Source organism: Leucoraja erinacea, chromosome 1 (assembly GCF_028641065.1).
Source record: "Leucoraja erinacea ecotype New England chromosome 1, Leri_hhj_1, whole genome shotgun sequence".
Lineage (NCBI taxonomy): Eukaryota > Metazoa > Chordata > Chondrichthyes > Rajiformes > Rajidae > Leucoraja > Leucoraja erinaceus.
This window is the reverse complement of record NC_073377.1, coordinates 89093696-89113628: the sequence shown is the minus strand read 5'-3', so window position 1 is coordinate 89113628 and position 19933 is coordinate 89093696. Positions and strand designations below refer to the sequence as shown.

The 19933-nt window shown below is 42.5% G+C and overlaps 1 protein-coding gene across 9 annotated transcripts in view; it reads right to left on the bottom strand.

Moving 5' to 3' along the window:
• Nucleotides 1–19933, bottom strand: part of LOC129699015 (LIM domain-binding protein 2) — a 497462-nt gene that overhangs the window by 422019 nt on the left and 55510 nt on the right. For all 9 annotated transcript variants that reach the window (XM_055638643.1, XM_055638633.1, XM_055638651.1 and 6 more), the window contains exons 2-3: nt 12963–13072; nt 6164–6202 (exon numbers count right to left, since the gene is read on the bottom strand). In XM_055638643.1, the coding sequence (XP_055494618.1) occupies nt 6164–6202; nt 12963–12982 (59 nt within the window). In that variant the 5' untranslated portion in view covers nt 12983–13072. The remainder of the gene's footprint in view (nt 1–6163; nt 6203–12962; nt 13073–19933) is intronic.

The window sequence follows — 19933 nt, the reverse complement described above, 5'->3', positions numbered from 1 at the left end:
GCCAACAGTCTGTCTTGTCCTTTTCCTTCTTCGTTGCTTTTTGGTGTGCGTTAAATGTATGTTTTAGCTTCTCTAGCTTGTTTTATGTGGGGGGGGGGGGTTTGGGGGAAACTTTTTTAAATCTCTTACCTCGACGGAGATGCGACTTTTTCCGTATCGTATCTCTGTCAGCACTGCGGCCTAACATCGTGGAGCTGCCGGTCCCTTTGCCAGGGATCTACCTCGGAAGTTCCAACCATGGGAGTCTGCGTACTTAACGTTGTGGAGTTCGCAGACCGTGGATAGGGACCAACTTCGGGAGCTCCAAGCCGCAGGAGCATCAACCCCCCCCCCCGATCGTGGAAGCTTTGATCGCCCCAACTGCGGATGGTTCGACACCCCTCGATCGCGTGAGAATAAAGAGGGAAGAAGATTAGACTTTATTGACTTCCATCACAATGTGGGGAATCCGCTGTGGTGGATGTTTATGTTAAGTTTCATGTAGTTGTGTGTCTTGTTTTTTTAGTATGGCTGTATGGTAATCGAGTTTCACAGTGCCTTAATTGGTACGTGACAATAGACCTTGAAACCTTGAAACTGTTCTTTTTCCTTTTCATCTTTGCCTGGCAAATTATTTAATTTTGACTGTTTACTCAATTATTTAAAAATATTACAGCATAATCGAGCAACATTCCAGATCACAATACTTGTTTAAAAAAAATTCTACCTGATTATTTTAAATCTGACCTCTGGTTTCCAGTCCTACTATCTTGAGCAGTACTCTTTTGTTACACCTGAGTGTTACACCAACACTCACAGATGCCTCTAAAAATTCCTCATAAATGCCACACTTCGTAGCAGAACTACCCCTGATTCTCATCATGTCAGGTCATTATCCCTGGTTGCATTTTGGAAGGCAGGCATTTGGCGCAGAACCATGAACCTAGAATTGAATACAATATTCCAGATGAGGCCACCAGGGCTTTAACATAGCATCTTTCTCCACTTTTTTCTCTATTAGATAAAGTCAAAGACTGTCAGTTTCACACATTTGTATAAATCCACCCCAGGTAATTCTGTTCCTGCCCGTCACCTATTAGCATGCATCGTTTCCCTCACCCCCTCCCACCATGCTGTATCACATTTCATTGTTATATTTGATTTCCAGGCATTTGTTTTTGCCAATTTTTCTTTGACATTCAATTTCTTACTGTCCCCCAAGCAGCTTACCACATTTCAGTTTAACAGGTAAAATGTTCAAAATTATAACCTATGTAGAGGTCAATTATATATATCAACAGAGACGGTCCTAATTCCAATACCTGGAGAAACCCGACTTCCCTTTAACCTTGAAAACAACCATTCATAAGAACTACAGTCCTTGAATCCGATTCAATTTTCAAGATTGTAGTCAGAACCTACCAAACGTCTTCCCCGAATTACTCAATGCCTATCCTGCCTGATCCAATGATTTATTTACTTTGTGGATCATCACCTTTTTAGACACATTGCCTGTGGTACACCACCATGTTCCCTTTTCACTAACTCTCATCTCGAGCATTGTTTCATGCTATCTTTCAGCTTGAGCTAGGATGTGCTGCTACCCAAAGTTTCTCCACCTATTTGCATATATCCCTTACTGGACTTGGTTTCATTCTCCTAGTCTTTGCCTCAGCCGACTTTGTGTTTCAGTGCAAATCCCTTACTCGTTACTAGCTTTGTTCTGGTTGACAATCTAAAAATGTGAAATCAAGACTCGATATAGCACAGAGAACAGAAGTTACTTCAATTGGTTCAAACTTTAAAGATTTCAGGGATGTAAAGGATATACAGTGCCCTCCATAATGTTTGGGACAAAGGCCCAGCATTTATTTATTTGCCTCTGCACTCCACAATTTGCGATTTGTAATAGAAAAACAACACGTGGTTAAAGTGCATATGGTCAGATTTTACTAAAGGGTATTTTTTATACATTTTGGTTTCACCATGTAGAAATTACAACAGTGTTTATACATAGTCCCCCCATTTCAGGGCACCACAATGTTTGGGACACATGGTTTCACAGGCGTTTGTAATTGCTCAGGTGTGTTTAAATGCCTCCTTAATGCAGTTGGTTAGAGGAGATGTCAGCACGACTTCTCCAAAGTACAGAAGCATTCAATGTCTTTTTAATAATTTGCATTAATATCAAAATATGTATTTGGTACATGTACTAAAGCATTACATTTGGAAGGACTTAATGCAAGTGACAAGAGACAAGTTGAAAGATCCAGAGGGTCCAGAATTAAATCAATCCTGCATGAATTTGCTAATCCCTTGGTTCACAAATTCAAAACATTAAATTTACTTTAAAATACAAGTTAATATGGAAAGGTTAATAACAGCACTTTTGTCCCAGTGTAAAAAAAATACAATGCTTAATGTTACAATTGGGAAACTGTTCCCTGCAGCAATTTTGTAAACACAATATCCACAGTAATTATTAGTCAAAAATATGTCCAGCAGCATACTGCTTTCATTTTCATGCAGGTATGCTTTACCTGTAAACTGAACCTATTGAGCAGTCAATAATGATCTTCTAAAATTGCCTATAACTCATGGAGAATGAAATAAATTCTACAGTGTACAGAAATTTCCTTAAATGTCATGGTGGTGTTGTTATTACTGTTTTCAGGAAGTCTGCTGTAAGCCACAAGTGAAGATTGTCATCAACGGCGAGTGTGTGGAGAGGGACAACATCTTCCGGTTTCTCGGCATCCATATCGCTGCTGATATCTCCTGGACAGACAACACGACAGCGGTCATCAAGAAGGCTCAGCAGCGGCTGCACTTCCTGAGGGTCCTCAGTAAGCACAACCTGGACACTAACCTGCTGCTGACCTTCTACCGCTCGTCCATCGAGAGCCTGCTGACATACTGCATTACAGCATGGTATGGCAGCTGCACCATGGCAGACAGGGAGAGGCTTCAGAGGGTAACTAGGACAGCGCAGAAGATCATTGGTTGCCCTCTCCCCTCCCTGATGGATATCTACACCTCCCGCTGCCTTAGCAGGGCAAAGAAGATCATCAAAGACAGCTCCCATCCTGCGTTTGGACTGTTCGACCTGCTGCCCTCTGGAAGGCGCTATAGGTGCATCAAATCCAGGACAAATAGACTCAGAAATAGTTGCTTTCCGAAAACTATAACTACTCTGAATTCAAATTCACACATGCACTGACTTCACAGCCAACACCCGGACTTCCATCTGTATATATGTATATATGTATGTAGCGCCGCAGAATTGTGCACCTATCCCCCCCCCCCCCCCCCCCCCCCCCCCCTTCTCCCTTCTGTTTTTGTTTTTCTGTTTCTTGTTTTTTGTGCTAAATTGTATGTATGCACTGAGTACGAGCAGCTTTCAGTTTCACTGTACATGTATAGTGACAATAAATGGCATATCAAGATTCCTTTTAGTAAAAATTTAAGGAGGTCATCCTGGATTGAAAATGGCACATGGTCCAACCCTGCCACAGGGATACAAGTGCTTTACATTTTTTAGCATTATGGAAGCTTAGCAAACATATCAAGTTCCATTTTCCTGTTACATTAAATGTAACTTTTTCTTTTCATTTGAATTGGCATTTTTTGAGGTTTTGCAAGGAACAAACGAGGTAATGGAAGCATGTACTGAATGCAAAGAATCAAAGCAATAACCAAACTTATTGGCATCAAAATGCAACAGTATTGAATGCAAATAAAATATAAACCACGCTTCAGTTACAATAATCACTTTTTTCCCCATCTTTTTGCAGCTTAAGATTCCCACTGAATTGCAACAGCTGATTTGGTGAAGCAAAATGCCTGGAGAACGTGCTAACTATATCACTCCAGATAAAACTGTTTGCATTCATGGAATGTTTCTGAATCTGAACAGCTAACTTTTGAAAGAGTTAGATGCACAATGAATACCCGTTGCCTTCTAGACACCCTTTGGTTTAAGTTTGGTCAGATGTGGGGTTATTGAGCGAATGCAGTCAACAGGACGGCAAAGTTTTACATAACCTGATTCAGCCTGCATGGTTAGTGAGGAACTGGAATTGGTGATGTTGAAGGAACCTTCTGTCCAATCTGGCAACACCAAACAAAGTGATCGTGGGTGTCCATAGAAATGGGAGGATTCTATTTATTCCCTGAAGCCTTCTTCACTTTGCAACAAGTTCACGGCAGTTCTGAGATTGACCCCCATTTACCCACTTCTGCCATATCCTTTTGGCCAACAGCTCTTACAAATTGAAAAGCTGAAATTAACACTAACATAACATCAATTGCCATTTTGAAGATTCAACACCTCACCTGCAATTTGCGAGCAGTCACCCACCCTCCCCCAGCTGTTTTGGATGAAGCTCTCCCATGTCTCCTCTGTCTCCTCTTCCCCCACCCCCTCTCCTCCTCACGAAGAACAAGGATAGAGTTCCCCTACTGTACGACTGGTACTGCAGGAGTGGCCAATGGATTAATCAGAGATGCTGTCTGACCCGCTAAGTTACACCAGCTTTTTGTGTCTATCTTCATTTTAAACCAGTACCCGCAGTTGCTTCCTACACAATAGAGTTCCCCTGGTCCTCAACGATCACCCCACCAACCTCCACATCCAATACATAACTCCCCGACATTTCTGTTACTTTTAATGTGATTTTGCTGCCAGTCACATTTCCAAGTATGGACTCGGCAACCATTTCACCAAATAGTTGCCCCTTGTCCACCAAGACCTGCCGGAGCTCCCGGTTGCTAACCAATTCAGCTCCCCTTCCCATTCCTGCATCACCCAGAGTGAGACCACACATGAACTTGAAGAACAGCCCCTAATTCTCCACTTGGATAGCCTTTATCCCTGTGGCTTTTAAATCCAGTGTTAACTGCAGTTCCTCCTCTGTTGATGGAAGTGACTGGGAGATGTGTTGCACATCTTGAGCAGACCTGAACTCTGATCAGTGCCACTTGGCGCCATCAAGGGGCAGGACCAGGTATTGGGAAAGCCCAACATCTCTTTGGATTGAAAATGTGAATTTCTTAGCCACTGCCCCAAAATTAGCTTTTCAACAATATGTTCATCAAATGTAACTCTGCACTTACAAACCGGGAGTTGGAAATGGCACTAAAAATTGTGACTCTGAATTCTGTCTCAGTGTACTACTGCTGTACACTTGTAGTGTATCTCAGGTGCTTATCTAAGATGTATCTAAGTGCTAATGTATAGTGATACTTGTACTGAACTGTATACAAAAATGAATTTCACTGTGCCTTGGTACGTGACAAATAAAGTTCCACAGTAACCATTGTCTAATTTTAAAATGTGGAATGAAGTAGGACCAAAACATCTGAAAATTGCATAACTGGATTCTAATTCCAAAACAGATGGGGGGGGGGGGGGGGGGGGGGGGGGTTAAATAGGGAACTAAGTTTAAAGCATTTTGTAACTGATCGACAAAGGAAAGATGCGTATTCCGACTTTAGCATTTGTAGAGTTGTTAACGTTATATTATCAACAATAATATCTGTGCAAAATCATATTACAATTAAAAATATGCTGGCTTAAGCTTTCTTCAACTTTTTCTTAAAACAAGCCATTCAACTCTAGAACCTTTAAGCTTTAATAAAACCAGCTGATTAGTACGCCAAATGAAAATGAACATTGGCTTCATATCCCCAATGATATTTAATTCGCATTCGCAGCATGGCCGGACATGAGAAAATGCCGACAAGTTCTATCCCCACTAGATGGAGCACTCCGCCTCCCAACAGACCTAATGCTGAGAGACAAATTATCTACACTGCTCAACACACACAAGGTTGGTACTGGTAGGCCATGCAAAATAAAACTGCTGTACTACTCGGAGAGAAAAGCAGCAATTAATTGTTTTGATGGTACCTTACCCAAGTATTTTTTAGCATTGTTTGTTCCTATATTAGCGCTTTACTTAGTTGTTTGAAACAGATTACGAAATGGGATAAAAATTGGTTTGTCATTAAAACGTTCTGTACCAGGCAAGACTATCTCAACTTGAGAATTTGGTGGTCAGTCTATTAGTGCAAATCGTGCCAACACAACAAAGTTCTGGTTTTATTTTTGATCCAAACCAGCCTTTTTACAATGTAACTGGAATACTCAAAACATTCTCAGAAAACCATTGGCTCATCTTACCCCATATCTGGCTCACTTAAGGATGAAGGGTATGTGGATCTGGAGGGGTGAAGAAAAGAGAATTTCAATTAACACAACAAACTGCAAATTTATATTATTCTACCACACTATACTTGAACCATCAATTACAATTCTCCCACAAACACTCTGCAACAGTGTACTTCAAAATGTGATATTGCAGCCTCACAATTCTGTGTGCTTTGAGATTTAATTTTAATGAAAGGTTAATCAAATAATACGAAATAAAATCAGGAGCTTAACACAAGTTGTGCAATTCCTGGGATTTACCAGCAATGTTTACTATGTTGCTGACATGCTAATACATGGAGACCCCCAGACAAGCGCAATGGCCTTCAATTGCTACTTCCATATTCTCAGAACCATGTGTGGTCTGTGCCACCTGGAATATTGTTTACATGGGTGAGTTTAGCATTGGGAAACCAGCTTAAGCATGACCCAAATCGTCGATTATCCATTTACCTCCACAGATGTGGCTCGACCCACTGAGTTCCTCCCTCAGTTTGTTTAATCACTCCCGCTGAAGAAACGTGCTTCCATTGCCCACTTTCAGGTTTATGTGATAGGAGCAGAATTAGGCCATTCGACCCATCAAGTCTACTCCCCCGTTCTATCATGGCTGATTTATCTCTCCCTCCTAACCCCATTCTCCTGCCTTTTCCCCATAACCCCCGACACCCGTACTACTCAAGCTTTCCCCCACATTTCTGTGGCTGACCAGTCTCGTTTGTCATATTCACCCAACACCTCATTCAGTGCTCCCCCAACATGAATCACCCCTCACATCTCCAAATCGACTACCTGCCTCCAGACACTAACGTGCACTCAATCGGACAACACCAGCACCCACCAACAACTAATCCTGACTCACTGACAACCAACGTCCACCGGACACTGACATCCATCCCAACTAATAGTTGTATCCTCCCCCAACAACTTCACATCCACCTCTTATGATGCACATAACCTGCATCAGAATGGATTTTTCCCGCTTCCCACACCAGACTGAAAAATGTAATTGTTTAAAATCAATAGTTCTACCTTCAGAAATCCTGTTTATTAGGTTGTGGTAAATCCCATGCATACCATTAAACAACACAATTAGTAAGTAGATATGTTCTCGTCCACAGAAGGACGATACCAATCAAAATTACCCCACTGCAAGGAGTATTTGCTAATTTAGTGTGATACCTCAATATGTGAAGCATTCATTTTTGGTGAACAGACAGGCTAAAGAATTTATTTTGCTCCAGTCAAAGAAAAAATAAATGTTTTTTAATTTTTTTAAATAAACAACCAATCTGCGCACATCATCATTCCTTTTAAGCTGCTTGCTACTTGATATGCTGGATCAGCCGAGCATTTGCAATAACAAACGTTCTCTTCCTCTATTAAAGCACATTGATTCGACTTCTAGTATTAAATATGGAATCCTTTGTCCTTGACCTGGGCACTGAGGACAGCTTGATTGTATTCATGTACAGAAACCGTCACAATTATGGATCCCTATATAACGAATTTCGGTTATAGAAACATACAAACATAGAATTAGGTGCAGGAGTACGCCATTCGGCCATTCGAACCTGCACCGCCATTCAATATGATCATGGCTGATCATCCAACTCAGTATCCCGTACCTGCCTTCTCTCCATACCCTCTGATCCCCTTAGCCACAAGGGCCACATCTAACTCCCTCTTAAATATTGCCAATGAACTGGCCTCAACTACCCTCTGTGGCAGAGAGTTCCAGAGATTCACCACTCTCTGTGTGAAAAAAGTTTTTCTCATCTCGGTTTTAAAGGATTTCCCCCTTATCCTTAAGCTGTGACCCCTTGTCCTGGACTTCCCCAACATAGGGAGCAATCTTCCTGCATCTAGCCTGTCCAACTCCTTAAGAATTTTGTACGTTTCTATAAGATCCCCTCTCAATCTCCTAAATTTTAGAGAGTATAAACCAAGTCTATCCAGTCTTTCTTCATAAGACAGTCCTGACATCCCAGGAATCAGTCTGGTGAACCTTCTCTGCACTCCCTCTATGGCAATAATGTCCTTCCTCAGATTTGGAGACCAAAACTGTACGCAATACTCCAGGTGTGGTCTCACCAAGACCCTGTACAACTGCAGTAGAACCTCCCTGCTCCTATACTCAAATCCTTTTGCTATGAAAGCCAACATACCATTCGCTTTCTTCACTGCCTGCTGCACCTGCATGCCTACTTTCAATGACTGATGTACCATGACACCCAGGTCTCGCTGCATCTCCCCTTTTCCTAATCGGCCACCATTTAGATAATAGTCTGCTTTCCTGTTTTTGCCACTAAAATGGATAACCTCACATTTATCCACATTATACTGCATCTGCCAAACATTTGCCCACTCACCCAGCCTATCCAAGTCACCTTGCAGTCTCCTAGCATCCTCCTCACAGCTAACACTGCCCCCCAGCTTAGTGTCATCCGTAAACTTGGAGATATTGCCTTCAATTCCCTCATCCAGATCATTAATATATATTGTAAATAGCTGGGGTCCCAGCACTGAACCTTGCGGTACCCCTCTAGTCACTGCCCGCCATTGTGAAAAGGACCCGTTTACTCCTACTCTTTGCTTCCTGTTTGCCAGCCAGTTCTCTATCCACATCAATACTGAACCCCCAATGCCATGTGCTTTAAGTTTGTATACTAATCTCTTATGTGGGACCTTGTCGAAAGCCTTCTGGAAGTCTAGATACACCACATCCACTGTTTCTCCCCTATCCACCCTACTATTTACCTCCTCGAAAAATTTTAAAATTTCGTCAGACATGATTTACCTTTCCTTAATCCATGCTGACTTTGTCCTATGATTCTACCACTTTCCAAATGTGCTGCTATCCCATCTTTAATATATGACTCTAGCAGTTTCCCCACTACCGATGTTAGACTAACTGGTCTGTAATTCCCCGTTTTCTCTCTCCCTCCCTTCTTAAAAAGTGGGGTTACGTTTGCTACCCGCCAATGCTCAGGAACTACTCGAGAATCTAGAGAGTTTTGAAAGATTATTACTAATGCATCCACTATTTCTGGAGCTACTTCCTTAAGTACTCTGGGATGCAGCCTATCTGGCCCTGGGGATTTATCGGCCTTTAATTCATTCAATTTACCCAACACCACTTCCCGACTAACCTGGATTTCACTCAATTCCTCCAACTCCTTGACCCGTGGTCCCCTGCTATTTCCGGCAGATTATTTATGTCTTCCTTAGTGAAGACGGAACCAAAGTAGTTATTCAATTGGTCCGCCATATCCTTGTTCCCCATGATCAACTCACCTGCTTCTGACTGCAAGGGACCTACATTTGTTTTAACTAATCTCTTTCTTTTCACATATCTATAAAAACTTTTGCACTCAGTTTTTATGTTCCCTGCCAGTTTTCTTTCATAATCTATTTTTCCTTTCCTAATTAAGCCCTTTGTCCTCCTCTGCTGGTCTCTGAATTTCTCCCAGTCCTCTGGTATGCTGCTTTTTCTGGCTAATTTGTACGCATCATCCTTCGCTTTGATACTATCCCCGATTTCCCTTGTTATCCACGGATGTACTACCTTCACTGATTTATTCTTTTGCCAAACTGGGATGAACAATCTTTGTAGTTCATCCATGCAGTCTTTAAATGTCTTCCATTGGATTATCCACCGTCAACCCTTTTAGAATTAATTGCCAGTCAATCTTGGCCAATTCACGTCTCATACACTCAAAGTTACCTTTCTTTAAGTTCAGAACCATTGTTTCTAAATTAACAATGTCACTCGCCTTCCTAATGAAGAACTCAACCATATTATGGTCACTCTTGCCCAAGGGGGCACGTACAACAAGTCTGCTAACTAACCCTTCCTCATTACTCAATACCCAATCTAGAATAGCCTGCTCTCTCGTTGGTTCCTCTACATGTTGGTTTAGAAAACTATCCCACATACATTCCAAGAAATCCTCTTCCTCAGCACCCCTGCCAATTTGATTCACCCAATCTATATGTAGATTGAAGTCACCCATTATAACTGTTTTGCCTTTGTCGCACGCATTTCTAATTTCCTGTTTGATACCATCTCCAACTTCACTACTGTTAGGTGGCCTGTACACAACACCCACCAGCGTTTTCTGCCCCTTAGTGTTTCGCAGCTCTACCCATACCGATTCCACATCCTCCAAACTAATGTCCTTCCTTTCCATTGCGTTAATCTCCTCTCTAACCAGCAACGCTACCCCACCTCCTTTTCCTTTCTCTCTATCCCTCTTGAATATTGAATATCCCTGGATGTTCAGCTCCCAGCCTTGGTCACCCTGGAGCCATGTCTCCATGATCCCAACTATATCATAATCATAATGGCTATCTGCACGTTCAACTCATCCACCTTATTACGAATACTCCTTGCATTGAGACACAAAGCCTTCAGGCTTGTTTTTACAACGCTCTTACCCCTTATACAATTATGTTGAAAAGTGGCCCTTTTTGATTTTTGCCCTGGTTTTGTCTGCCTGCCACTTTTATTTTTCACCTTGCTACCTATTGCTTCTACCCTCATTTTACACCCCCTGCCTCTCTGCTCTTGTACCCATCCCCCTGCCACATTAGTTTAAATCCTCCCCGACAGCACTAGCAAACACTCCCCCAAGGACATTGGTTCCATTCCAGCCCAGGTGCAGACCGTCCTGTTTGTACTGGTCCCACCTCCCCCAGAACTGGTTCCAATGCCCTAAAAATTTGAATCCCTCCCCCTTGCACCATTTTTCAAGCCACGTATTCATCTGCAATATCCTCCTATTTCTACTCTGACTGGCCCGTGGTACTGGTAGTAATCCAGAGATTATTACCTTTGAGGTCCTACTTTTAAGTTTATCTCCTAGCTCCCTAAATTCATCTTGTAGGACCTCATCCCTTTTTTTACCTATATCGTTGGTGCCAATATGCACCACGACAACTGGCTGTTCACCCTCCCCCTCCAGAATGTTCTGCAGCCGTTCAGTGACATCCCTGACCCTTGCACCAGGGAGGCAACATACCATCCTGGAGTCTCGTTTGCGGCCGCAGAAACGTCTATCTATTCCCCTGACAATTGAATCCCCTATTACTATTGCCCTTCCACTCTTTTTCCCCCCCTCATGCGCCGCAGAGCCACCCATGGTGCCATGAACTTGGATGCTGCTGCATTCCCCTGATGAGTCATCTCCCTCAACAGTATCCAAAATGGTATACCTGTTTAGGAGGGAGATGACCGCTGGGGACTCCTGTACTACCTGCCTGCTGGCTATTGGCCACCCGTCCCCTTTCTGTCCTCTTACCTTTTACCTGCGGTGTGACCAACTCGCTGTACGTGCTAGCCACGACTTTCTCAGCATCGTAGATGCTCCAGTATGAATCCAGCCGCAGTTCCAATCGTTCAATGTGGTCTGCCAGGAGCTGCAGCTGTACACACTTCCTGCAAAACGTAGTCACCAGGGACACCGACCATATCCCTGATCTCCCACATGTTGCAGGCTGAGCAAACCACGGGGCCAATCTCCACTGACATATCTTATTCCCAAATTAACTCTATGTTAAATATTAAAAAACACAAAACTTTATCCTTTAAACTTTACTAATAATTACTAATAAATACTGTACACTCAACTCCCAGAATCCTTAACTCCCAGAATCCTTAACCTGAAGGCAGAAATGTAAAAATGTAAACCCGGTTCTCTTCCACCAATCAGAGGCTTCCACCAGACTCCTTCTCTGGAACGTTGCCGATTGTGGTGTCAGCTCCCTGGGCCTCTGTGAAAACAAGCCCCGCGATGTATTTTATACTTTCAGCGCAGGTACTCCTCCCCTCGCACCAACGGCTCCCTGGGCCTCTCCCCAGGGAGTTATAGAGAACAGAGGCGTCTGTTGGTGGTGGTGGTTAGCGGGCGACATTGAGCAGCATATGAGCGGTGGTGGGGAGAGAGTGAGCGGTAAAACCCTCGTGAAGAGCATTGCATTGAGAGTGAGTTTGCAGCAGCTGCCACAAAGTGAAGTATCAGGGCGCTAGTTGCAGACGCAGCGCACCCCACTGTACTCACCGTGCCTCGGTTGCCTAGTAACGCTGCGAGGCTCCCATTGCCCACCGCCCCCCACTTCCACCAGGTTACCCATTGAACTGGCACCACGTGTCGTGCTTCTGTTCGCAGGAGCGGAGAGAGCGAGCAGCGTGATGAGTACCGGCCCTGTCCCCAGTGCACCACGTGTGGTGCCAGGGGCTCTGCGGCTCCCTAGCCTGTATATCCCCACTGGCCTAACCCACTATCATCCACGCCAATGCCCTAATTCGTCCCACCTAGCCCAGGGTTAAACTATTTAATAATTACCGTCATGGCCGTGTATAGCAGACAATCGGCAATAACAATTCCCCCTTCTCCCCCTCAGAGGTCCATTATTGCGAGGGTTTACTGTGTATTCTTTTCTTTGACTGGGCTGCAAACAAAAGCTTTTCACTGTACCTTGGTACATGTAACAATAATAAACAAAATTGCTGGACAAGTCTAAATGAGGTGTCCTTGTTCCTTGGGAAGAAAGCCTGTGTCGTATGACTACAGAGTACAGTATCCAAGGACATCAATTCCATATTGCACATATTCAGATTGCCACTTGATAAACATTAAAAAGGCTTTGGTGCTAAGAGTGCATTTTAATGATAACCTCCTGCTCCAGAGAAGTCTTGGTGCCATAAATGAGAGGAGTGGTTAGACAAAACAACCATGACTAAACATACAAAAAATAAAATTACACTTACTCCATATCTCGATCCAGCATGTTTCTGGAGTTGTAATGATACAGAACAGGGATGGTAGGTAGAATTTACTGAGACACAGCGCAGTTCAGAAGGTATCAGAGGATAGCAGCCTGCGAAAGCAAAACAACAATATTGAAAAATATTCAAATGTTGAAACCTGGATACCCATTTCATCTTTAGTACATTTCACACGAATCATAAGATCTTCCATCCACTTCAGTCAACCATTTTTCCCCAATGGGAATTTGTTGAAAGCAATACGTTTGAGAAGCAATACGGAACAGATCGTAAATCACTTTGACAGACCAACTTAAATGACATAATTACAACCAAACTCAACACTGGACTCCTGGATCCAGGACTCAGCATCCCTCCCTGCAACTGGACTATCTAACCCATAAACCAAAATCAGTAAGGCAGGCGACAAAACATCTTCCATGAACATTCTCCATTCTGTTGCCCCGCAAGAATGCATTCCCAGTCACCTCAAGCATCACATCAGAAATGAATAAATTAAAACAGTGGTTTGATGTCAACATATTGTCTTTAAATTTAAGCAAAACAAAGATTATGCTACTTAGAAAATATAAAACAAACCCTCAAGTACACTTGATAATAGATAACATAAGTATAGAAAGAGTATATGAAAATAAATTTCTTGGTGTGATCTGCTGGAAACCACATATAGACCACGTCAAAGCAAAAGTGGCAAAGTCTATAGCAATATTGGGAGAATTAAGATACATTCTGGACCACAAATCATTACATACTTTGTATAATACACTCATATTGCCATATCTGGGTTACTGTGTGGAGAAATGGGGTAACGCCTACAAAACCAACCTACAGCTGTTATGCACATTATAAAAAAGAGCAATAAGAATCATCAATAATGTTGGATACCTTGAACATACCAATTTATTATTCTTAAAGTCACATACACTGAAGTTCACCGATCTGGTTGAATTTAAGACTGCACAAATCATGTACAAAGCAAGAAATAATTTACCTTCCGGGAAACATACAAAAACTGTTTATGGAAAGACAGGGATTTGAGATGGGAACTTAATTTTTAAAAACTCAATGTCAGAACAACTCTTAAAAGTATGTGCATAGCAATCTACGGGTGAATTTGTGGAATGGTTTGGAACAGGAGATGAAACTTAGCACAAACATAATTCAGTTTAAAAAATGTACAAAATCACTTTTTTATTTAAAGGATATTGGGATGAGGATAGGTGATTTTGAATGGGATATTTGTTATACTGATTGTATTGGGAAGGGTGATTATAGGGTGATGGGTTGTATATATGACTAAGAGATACTATATAGTACATGATATTGTACATGAGGGTTTTTTCTTTTTCGTCTTTATTTTCTATTTATTTATTTCCCTCTTTTTTTGTATGGCTTTGTAAATATTTGATTTGTGATAAATGTAAATAATTTGGTGTACATATGGAAATAGGTGTCTATAGCTGCTAAATGTGTGTAAGATAATTATAAGCAGTTGAATAAGGGGTGGGGATTAATAAGCTTTGGCTTCTTCCTGCTCCTTTTCGGACACATACAATTCATTTATTTATAAATATTGTTTATGGCTACAATCAATATTACACTGGAGAAGATGCAAAGTATGGAGTCTCATATGGAGAGTAACAAGCAGAGCCTGGAGACTAATATGGAGAGTAATAAGAAGAGTATGGAGACTAGCATGGAAAGAATTTCTCAAAAATTGATAATACTTGCAGTGAGTTAAAGGAACTGAAGAAGCAATATAAGTAATTTGATAAAAGAGTAAACTCTGAGTGTGTCAGACTCGAAAATGATTACAACAAGAAATTTAAAGGTGTGAAGGATGATATCGGAAAGCTAGATGAGATAATGGAAGAGATGGAGAATGAGATAAAAGAGATGGTCATGGAAATAAGGAGTTTGAAAAAATCACAGAAAACTGAAGAAGAAAAACTTGGAAGAATGACTGATAAATGTCTGGACCTGGAAGCAAGATCTCGAAGACAAAATCTGAGGATTCTAGGAGTAAATGAAGGACGAGAGGGACATGAATCTCAAGTATGTACTTTTCGTTACTGATTTATTCAAAGATGTCTTTGAACTGTCAGAAGAACCAAGAATAGACGTCGCTCACTGAGTTGGGCATGTTGCAAGAGGAACAAATTATTCAAGACAGATAATTGTGAAATTCCGTGATATCTCTTCAGTGGAATTTATATTGAGAAAGATTACCCATGGGAAGAAGCTGTCATACCGTGGGGATAATGTTCGAATCTTCCGCGATTACCCACCCGAGGTAGTCCAGAGAATGAGATTGTTCACACCGGCAAGACACACTCTGAAGGATATTCCCGGAATTAGATATATGCGGTCGTGTTTCCCGAGAGAATGAAAGTATCTTATAACAGCACTGAACGCTCATTTACAAATCCCGGAAAAGCTTTAAAGTATGCAGAGGATATCATTAAGAAAACATCGGGGCAAGCTGTCGACAAGGAAGAAGATTGAAGTTTTTAATTCTTATGATAGAGTTTTGAACTGGTTAAAATGGCCGAGCTTTCCAGACAATTATAAAGCTTATCTCGCTGGAATGTGTTATTCAGAGAGCCTGGCTGTATTTCACCTTGCACAAAAAGCTCAAAGTTTAACCCCTTGGTACCTGCTTGTATGGTAGTTAATCCTTTGGTACCTGCTTGTATGGTGTTGGTGCCTGCTTGTATGGTAGTTATAGAATGGGATATTATGTAAGAATCCTAGGTGGATATATATGGTAAAGTTTAGATTAGATTAAGATTAGATAAGTTGTAAAGACATATCTACATTACTAAAACTCTGTTCTTGACCGCTTTTGGCGATCTGTGCTGCGATTTCCGAGAGAACGCCGCCACCTACGGCCGTCATTTTTGGCCACCTCGCTCAGAGCCCCCCTCTGCCGCATGTGTGCTGAGGATTTTTTCCGTAGATGAAATATGACCGAGATATTAATGTTTTTACAACATTCCCCATTCTCTCTACTGCTCCCACTGGCAGCAGGGGAGGAGGGGACTATAAAACCCAGAAGTGTCCTGCTTCAATCACTTTCTGCCGGACCACGAAGTGAAAGGGTCATGGCTCTCTGAGCTGCAGCTCTACTCCAAGGTGAGTCCCCTGCATATGCTTTTTCAGCCAATTGATATGTATGGTGTTCACCATTCACAATGGTCTGAAGTTTCTTGGCATTTTGTTGGAAAGAGTTTGTAAATTTGTCTATCTATATTGTGTTTGAAATGTGTATTGAAAATAAAACGTATTTGTATATTTGTCTATCTATATTGTCTTTGAAATGTGTATTGAAAATAAAAAGCATTTGTATATTTGTCTATATATATTGTGTTTGAAATGTGTATTGAACATGAAATGCATTTGTATATTTTATATTTATCTATATTGCGTTTGAAATGTGTATTGAAAATAAAAATAATTTGTTATTGTTATAAAGCGTTTGCAAATTTGTTTCTCTTGGGTTTTAAAATGGTTGCACCCGTTTTCAGGTAACTAAAGCATGATGTCTTTGAAATGTTCATGTAAATTGAAATGCATTTGTTGCAACGTTTTCAGGCGAGTAATGCACAAATAAAGCTTTATATTTGGACCAGAATTGTGTTTAAATTTAAAATCGACGCTCATTTTGTGATTTTGGCGGTTGCAAGATGGAGGCGATGACGTCATTTCCGGTGATCGGTAAGCCGACGGCGATTACGTCATTTCCGGTGATCGGTAACCCAGCGGCGATGCCGTCATTTCCGGTCGGAGGCAAGGTGGCGGCGATGACGTCATTTCCGGTCGGAGGCGAGATGGCGCTGCCCGCAGAGTGCATGAGGTGTTGAACAATTCTACAGAACTGGTAAGTGTTTGTTTGTTGCAGCCACAGCGGCAATTGTGTTTCAGCAAAAGCTGCAATTGTGTGTGTGTGTGTGTGTGTGTGTGAATATATATGTGTGTGTGTGTATATGTGTGTGTGTGTGTGTGTGTGTGTATATATGTGTGTGTGTGTGTGTTTGAATATATGTGTGTGTGTGTGTGTGTGAATATATGTGAATGTGTGTGTGTGCGTGAATATATGTGTGTGTGTGTGTGTGAATATATGTGTGTGTGTGTGTGTGTGTGTGTGTGTGTGTGAATGTGAATGTGTGTGTGTGTGTGTGTGTGTGTGTGTGTGAATATATGTGTGTGTGTGTGTGAATATGTGTGTGTGTGTGTGTGTGTGTGTGATATGTGTGTGTGTGAATATATGTGAGTGCGTATGTGTGTATGTATGTGTGTGTGTGTGATATGTGTGTGTGTGTGAATATATGTGTGTGTGTGAATATATATGTGCGTGTGTGTATGTGGAATATGTGTGTGTGAGAAATAATATAGTGTTTTGTAGTTCAGAGCTTATTTGTTATGTTTAGTAGCATGGTGGCTGTCAGGAAGAAGCTGTTCCACAATGTATATGTTACAGTTTTCAGTTTACATAAGTTGGATGTGACTCCAGAAGTCGGGCTTGTCAGTCAGTCCACAAGCCGTGAGAGTCAGTCAGTCCAAAGGCCATGAGTTAATCCCAAGGCAGTGAGTGAGTCCACAGGTCATGAGTAAATCGCTCACTGCCCCTCTCCTCCACTGACATCCCCCACCTCAAGACACTGCCCTCTGCCTGGCTATAGGATGCACCCCCTACTGAAGCTCTCCACATCCCCTGCATGAGGACACCCCACCCCATTCTCATCAGTTCACGACAACCCCTGCCTGAAGCTGCACTTGGCTGCACGACATTTACCACCCGTAGGGCAGTGTCTTGAGGTGGGGGATGAGTCTGTGTATGTGTGTGTGATTGAGTCTGTGTGTGTGTGTGTCCACTGTGTCTGTATGAGTCTATGGGTGTGTGGGTCTGTTGTGTGAATGTGTGTGTCATTGAGTGTGTGTGTGTGTGTGCGTGAATGAGTCTAGGTGTGTGTGTGTGTGCGTGAATATGTGTGTGTGCATGTGAATATGTGTGTGTTTGTATGAATATGTGTGTGTGTGTGTGTGTGTGTGTGTGTGTGTGTGTGTGTGTGTGTGTGTGTGTGTGTGTGTGTGAATATATATGTGTGTGTGAAATAATATAGTATTTCGTAGTTCAGAGCTTATTTGTTAAGTTTAATAGCGTGATGCTGTCAGGAAGAAGCTGTTCCTCAATGTAGATGTTACCGTTTTCAGTTTACAAAAGTCGGACGTGACTCCAGAAGTCGGGAATCAGTCAGTCCACAAGCCGTGAGAGTCAGTCAGTCTAAAGGGCATGAGTAAATCCCAAGGCAATGAGTGAGTCCACAGGTCCTGAGTAAATCGCTCACTGCCCCCTCTCCTCCACTGACATGCCACACCTCCGCCTGGCTATAGGATGCACCCCCTACTGAAGCCGCCCTCGTCCCCTGCATGAGCCCCCGCCCCCCATTTCTCATCAGCTCACGAGAACCCCGACATGAAGCTGTGCCCCTCCCTTGGCTGCACAATGTTTACCACCCCCACCCCACCCTGACAGCCCCCACCTCAAAAAAATGTTTTGCACAAAATCTTCTGTGTTCATTAACAACTGAAATTGTCTTTAGGCTGCTTTTTCAACATCATGTCAGGAAATGTTAGAGGTCAAGGTGATGTGGTTATTGCTGTAGTATCCTCTAGGATAGCAGCTACATTTCTGCCTGGTGGAAGAACTACACATTTTCGATTCAAGATTCCCATTCAAGTGGCCGAGGATACATTGTGCAACATCGAGAAGAACTCTAAGATGGCACATTTCACGAGGCAAGTGAAAGTCATTGTTTGGGATGAATGTCCAATGATTAGGAGAGAATGCCTCGAAGTTGTGGACAGAACTCTTCCAGATGTCTTCAGCAACACTAAGCATTTTGGTGCCCCCCTGCCAGTACAGGCCTCAGTGACTGAGCTGCCAGCCCAAAAATCCATTCCGCCCACAAACTCCTTACTAGCCCTCTGGAAACCAGTACCTTTGGCCCAACATACTAGCTCAACAGAAATATGAAGGGAAATGTCAAAGGTTTCTTGAAGGATGGAACATCGCCCAAGAATGTTGTCATTAATAGCGTGCTTCGTCGAATGATGACTTCCGAGATATTCTCAGATTTTCCTTCTTAAAATTTGACCGCTGACTTTCTCTATATTAAAATTGTCTCTTTTTATCAACAGGAAATAGTCATCAAGAGGCAGCGAGCAGCAGAACACAACAAGACTCAACAAGACACAACAAGTAAAAACTTAATAAATCTCATCTTTAAAATTTAAATTGTTCTTATATTTTAAGAGTCATTCACATGTTAAACTTTAATAACACCTTTTTGCACTTTTAATGCCGTGTGTTCTTCATCACAATAGAACGTAATAGGCAGGAACGGCTGCTCTGTGGGACAGCCACTAAGAGTGCATGGGGGGGAGTTGTTTGGAGATGCACTGAATGTGTGGGTGGGAGGGGAATGGCAAGGAGCAGAGTGGGGGGGGGGGGGTGAAGGTAGGTGGGGTGACTGAGTGAACTGCCAGCGTACCAGGCGTGAGTCACTGCACTGCCAGCCCACGAGCCGTGAGTTAGTGAACTGCCTGCCCACCAGCTGTAAGTGACTGAACTGCCAGCCCAATAATCCATTCAGTCCACCCTCTTCCCCCTTCTCTCTTACAGTCTCACCTGTTTTGGGCAGAATTTCTGGCAGTTTCTCAGCCGCCAGCCAGGTCCGAGTGATTGTACTGCCAGGCCTCAGTTGTGACTGTGCTGCCAGCCCAAAAATCCATTTGGCCCACAAATTCCTTACTAGCCCTCTGGAAATCAGTACCTTCGGCCCCCAACACTCATACTAGCACAACAAAAAGCCCCCCCCCCCCCCTCCCCCACTGGCCAGCAATATTGGGATTGGTGGAGAGGTGGAATATTGTGTTGGGTGTCCAGCCCA